At 42.3% G+C, this 5,425-nt stretch overlaps 1 protein-coding gene across 1 annotated transcript in view; it reads left to right on the top strand.

Moving 5' to 3' along the window:
* stk40 (serine/threonine kinase 40) overlaps positions 1-4,846 on the top strand; it is a 14,933-nt gene extending 10,087 nt beyond the window's left edge. Inside the window, exons 7-11 of the mRNA XM_037676830.1 lie at positions 577-692; positions 2,341-2,485; positions 2,770-2,889; positions 3,087-3,171; positions 4,218-4,846. Of these exons, the coding sequence (XP_037532758.1) occupies positions 577-692; positions 2,341-2,485; positions 2,770-2,889; positions 3,087-3,171; positions 4,218-4,436 (685 nt within the window). The 3' untranslated portion in view covers positions 4,437-4,846. The remainder of the gene's footprint in view (positions 1-576; positions 693-2,340; positions 2,486-2,769; positions 2,890-3,086; positions 3,172-4,217) is intronic.
* Positions 4,847-5,425: the final 579 nt, after the last annotated feature.

The raw sequence follows: 5,425 nt of genomic DNA, 5'->3' as shown, positions 1-5,425 counted from the left end.
CCCACATTGGACCAGTCTCACACACACACACATGAATTACAGTCTACATGTTTTCTACATACAACATAAAAGGCTGCCATGTGTCCCAAAATCTTTTGACAGAACCCTTCAGGGTATATGATTTTTTTTCTAGATGAATATGATACATCACTTCTGTTATCCGTTGCATGTATGCTGGGGGTGTGGGTCCTTCCAATTGCACAAAACTAGTCTTCTGGCCAGAAGAGAGCCAAAAGCAATCACATCCACGTTGTACTTGGTGAAGGGCGTATGCAGGGACCACCCCGAACATTGAGATGGACAGCGATGGGTGTACAGTTTTCCCACATATCCCAGAGAAGGTGTTAACAAATAGATTGCCAAAAGGTCTGCAGTTTGGGACAAGTCCAGAATTTATGCATGAGAGTAGCCGGAGTTTGTTTACAACAATTTCATGCGGGGTCCAGGTCGGCTTTGATCTTGGACAACTTGTTGTACTGGAATTGTTTAATGACACATTTGATAAAATAAAACAGACCTTTGAGTCTTTATTAGAGCTATATAGAATATTAAGTTGATTTTTATTTTCTGTTGAAGGACTCACCGCATCACCATCACGAACTTCTGCCTGGGAAAGCATCTGGTGAGTGAGGATGACCTGCTGAAAGACCAGCGAGGGAGCCCTGCCTACATAAGCCCTGATGTATTAAGTGGTGAGTGAAGAACATGTCGCATAGATGCTCTTTTTCAAAAACATCGTAGGTCTCAAATAAGTTGCTTTTTACATGAAAAGGGTTTAGAGTCTCTGCTGAACAATTAGTTGCTAAAAGAAGTGCACTGCTGCTTTTGGCACCTTTAAAAACCTGTCCCATCAGTCACACGTGCGTTTGCTTTTATTGACCCAAATGTAAGCAAGTGTGAAAATGTCATCACAAGTGTTAGAGGTGAGGCAAAGTAGAACTGTGAATGGGCTGTAACTTCACGTGAAGTCCGCTGGTGCATCATAATTGTCATCATTTCTGGTAAGAGAAGTCACCCTTTCTGTTTTGAGCCTAGAGAGGATCTTGGAATTGTTCTTATTGCGTTGTGTAACGTTAGCCGTCAGTCTTATGTTTGAATTTCCATTTATTAAGCAACCAGAAGAAGGCTGTGTTGCAATCTTGAACTGGCAAATGCTTTTTACTTTGTAATCATGGTGATGTCGCGTTTTCTCATGCATGGTGTCTGCAGAGGAAGCTGCCTTATCCTTTATAAAACCGTTTTTGTCTGAGCAAAGTGTAAATCAGTTTTTATTGTTCAGCTTTACAATGCTCATTGTCCAACTAAATGGGTCATGTACGAGTTGCTACACACCAGCAACACCAGTATTCGACCATGCTTCTTGAGCCTCTTCCATGAGTCTTCGAGGCTCAATGTGATTTATCTGTTTAAAAAAAGGTTGAATGAATGAATGAATGCTCTTCAACTGAAAACCTTGGTTGCATCAATCGAATCATTGGTTGCCTAACCGACATCCCGTAGATTGTGCCTCATTCTGATTTCAGACGCACATCTTTCCTGTTCAACCAGTTGAAAACTGTAGATAAAACCCTCACGTACATATCAGCATAACGTGACAGGGACACGGTTAAACAGAGCATCAGTGACTCATGCGGTGATGACTCACTACAGGGAAACTACTCCCATCCCCCGCCTGTGTGTGTGTGTGTGTGTGTGTGTGTGTGTGTGTGTGTGTGTGTGTGTGTGTGTGTGTATGTGTGTGTGTGTCATACAAGCTTTAACATAATTGCTCACTGCTGTTGCTGTCGCCTTGCTGACTGCAACACAGCCTATGGTAATGCACGGCTATGATGTTACACCCTGATCAGCCCTGGTCTAATTATCTCAGGGGGGTTTTATTTTGTTTATTTTGAAGAAAAATCTTTCCCCATTAAAAATAAAAAAATCTGTCCTGTTCTGAGCAGTGGCAGAGATTTAGGATTTTTTTCCAAATTGGAGACCACATAGGACCCACTTTGTAAAAGAGCCAAAGTTTCATCCAGCCAGTGTATCATGAACCGCCAGTGGATTGTGAAATGATTGGTGGGTTCATCCCTGGATCTGCGTATGGTTCTGATAAACTATATAGATGTTGAGTCCATACTTGTGTTTCTGTTTGCAGGTTTGTTAATAATTAAACTTGATTGTTTTGACAGGGATTGAACTGATTACATGCTTGATCACTCCTGAGTCATAAAAACTCTTTTTTTATTTCACTAGTACTAGTACCACATTTTATGTCTAATCTGCACACGAGTTCTATTAACCTGCTTTTCTTTTTCTAAAAACCAGCCTCTGATCCCCTTGTCATCCTGTCTTCAGGTCGTCCATACCGTGGGAAGCCCAGCGACATGTGGGCCCTTGGTGTGGTTCTGTTCACCATGCTGTATGGCCAGTTCCCTTTTTATGACAGCATACCTCAAGAACTCTTCCGTAAGATCAAGGCTGCAGAGTACTCCATCCCAGAGTAAGTCTATGTCCCAGTGGAGGTATATTTATAAAGCTCTAACAGCACAGAGTCATTCATGTTCAATCAGACAGCAAGTGTCAGAGGACTAACTTAATCTGTGTGTGTTTATACTGTATTCTAATCCTGGGATCAAAGCAGATTTTGTGACATCACCAAGGTGTACTGACCTTTGTATTGTTAATGCATCTGCTAATGATTGACTATTTATGTTGTAAAATTGACCTTGTGATTTTCACATGTTGTATGTTAGTAAACCAGTTTCTTTTTGTTCGTCCTTGCAGAGATGGTCGTGTGTCAGAGAACACGGTGTGCCTCATTCGAAAGCTGCTGGTGCTGGACCCACAGCAGAGGCTGACTGCAGGAGAAGTGCTGGAGTCCCTTAGTGCCATAATCGCCTCGTGGTAAATGCACCCTCTGCTGGATGTTTGAAAAACTGCATCATGTGTTGTCAAATCCTTAAAATGCTGCTGAGTTGTCCTCCAAACTAGGCAGTTTAGATTAACATCGTGTATGAAGGATTATGTTCTGCTGCTAGCCGTGAACTAATTGCACATCACTGTTACAAAACTAACCCTGCTGTGTGTTTACTTAATCACAGGCAATCTGTTTCATCGATGAGTGGCCCTTTGCAAGTGGTTCCAGATATTGATGATCAGCTCAACCACCCAGAACATCTGCAAGAGGTAAGATGTTTTCTGCTTACAAGCTACAATGTGCTTGATACTAAAATGCACATCTGCTCATCTAAAACTACATTTTCACTATGAGGCAGTTTTACCCCATTATAAATGTTTGTATTACCGTATTTTTTGCTGTATAAGTCACACTTTTTTTGCATAAATTTGCAAGTCCTGCAACTTATTCACCAAAGCGATTTAATATACCTTTTTTTTTTTTCCATATTTATAAACCAATTTGGGCTGAGATCTGACTATTTCATTCATTCTGACATGAAAAATACTAAACATTACCGTTTTCAGCCGCTAGAGGGCCCTCAAGCAATGTGGCAAGACTCATTAATAGGTAAAAGTGGCTATTAATGAGACACTTGGCTTGCCATACAGGCCACCTTCATCTTGTTCTGGAACTCCTGGAGCAAATGTCAAATCAGCTGTATATTGCCACGCCGCCCAATTGAAATACAGCTGATTTAACCATCAAAGTGCATTTATTAAGGAAAAGTTAAACTGAGACACACCTTTTGATATAATGTCGAGCAAATAAATAATTGTTTTTAGGTGGTTATCGTGTTAAGTTTTGAAGAAATGGGCAGCGAGTCCTCCCTCTGCGCGCTCCCGCATCTGCAAATCGGCTTTTGAAATGCAGCTGATTTGACTGTTAAAGTGCATTTATTAAGAAAAAGTTCCACTGAGACACACCTTTGCTATAATTTCGAGCAAACAAATAATTGTTTTTAAGTGTTAATCTTGTTAAATTCTTGTTAAAGCCCTCCCGTGCACGCTCCTACGGCCACCATTTGGCAGTCAATCGATTTTTGGCACAACACCGGCCCACGTTTCCGGGTTGTCTGTGACGCATAACAAACGCGACGCGTCAGCAGTGACGCATAATAAATGCGACGTATGCGGCGAAGCGACTTAGTTATGTTTTTCTTCCACTTTATTAGACATTTTTGTACTGATGCGACTTATACGGCTGAAAGTACGGTATCTATGTTTTATCAAACTAATTGCAATACAGTGAGCTGAATAAATTTTTCCTCACCCAGGCCAAGGTGATTGAAGAGTCTTCACAGTACGAGTTTGAGAACTACATGCGCCAGCAGCTGCTGCTAGCCGAAGAGAAAAACATTGTCCACGAATCCAAGAGCTTTCTCACAAACCGCCAGTTTGGCAGCATCCCACCTGTTAGGCGTTTGGGCTACGACGCCCAACCTGTCAGTCCACTAGATGCTGCTATCCTCGCTCAACGTTTTCTTCGGAAATAGCCTTCAGCCACTCACTCCAGCCTCCCCCTGAAGACGCCTGCAGAGACGTGAGAGGACTCGAGACAGAAAAAGCCCCAAAACTGAGCTTGCACACGTGAGACCTCTGCCTGAGCTTGCAGACAGAGATGCATACTTGGGTTTCCAGCAAGCTAGGTGAAGCAGATAGAAGGTGGGCAGGAAAAACACATTTCTAACTCGGGAGCTTCACTCCCCCAGTCTGGATCCAGTCTGAAACATGTGAAGCCCTGGATGGAACTCTGACCCAAAGGTTTCTTGCCCTCAGGTCACCCACAGTCACTGTGCAACAAGCCCATTAGCACGGTCACACATGGCTCTGACACGCCTGTAGTGTTAAAGAAACTAAACCCCACCCTCCTCCTCCTTTGAGATTTCCCTGTTGTAACACTTCTACCCCCCTCCTCTTAATTCTGGGTTCCCTGAGCAATACAGGTCCAGAATCATGTAGCAACTCCCCTCTCTTCACAGTGGTTCGGCGTTGCCTCAAGTCAAGTCACTTGATCACAGATGTCACTTGTGTATACCTCCATTTCACCTTCCTTCTCTCATGTTACTCCTCCTCTCTTCTGTGTTCCTGTAATGACAACGATCTTTGTCCTGTCCACCACTCTGATTTCAAATAGATCTACCTCTTTGTCTCTCTTCTTTGTTGGTAACCCATGCTCACTGTCCTGAGACGAGGGATTGTAACAAAGGAGTCTGGATGCCATCAGTGACATAAAGCATTAATGTTTTCTGTTGGAGTATATATGTTTTGAAACCTTTTCAGTGGTTTCGAAAAATCTGAATAAGCTTTGTTTCATTTACCTGAATAAGTAGCATTTTATCTCTATAATTCCATTGAAGAAAAAAGTAATAATATCAAAACTTATGTTTATACACACTTTGGTATTTGCATAATGCTTTGTCCTCCTGCTTCTGCTAATCCCTGTGGAAATCTGTTCTTAGCATCTAGGCAGCTAGCGTAGGGT

Source organism: Nematolebias whitei, chromosome 5, assembly GCF_014905685.2.
Source record: "Nematolebias whitei isolate Nwh7 chromosome 5, NemWhi1, whole genome shotgun sequence".
Lineage (NCBI taxonomy): Eukaryota > Metazoa > Chordata > Actinopteri > Cyprinodontiformes > Rivulidae > Nematolebias > Nematolebias whitei.
Note: the sequence above shows the minus strand (reverse complement) of the source record. Positions and strands in the feature narration are given on the sequence as shown.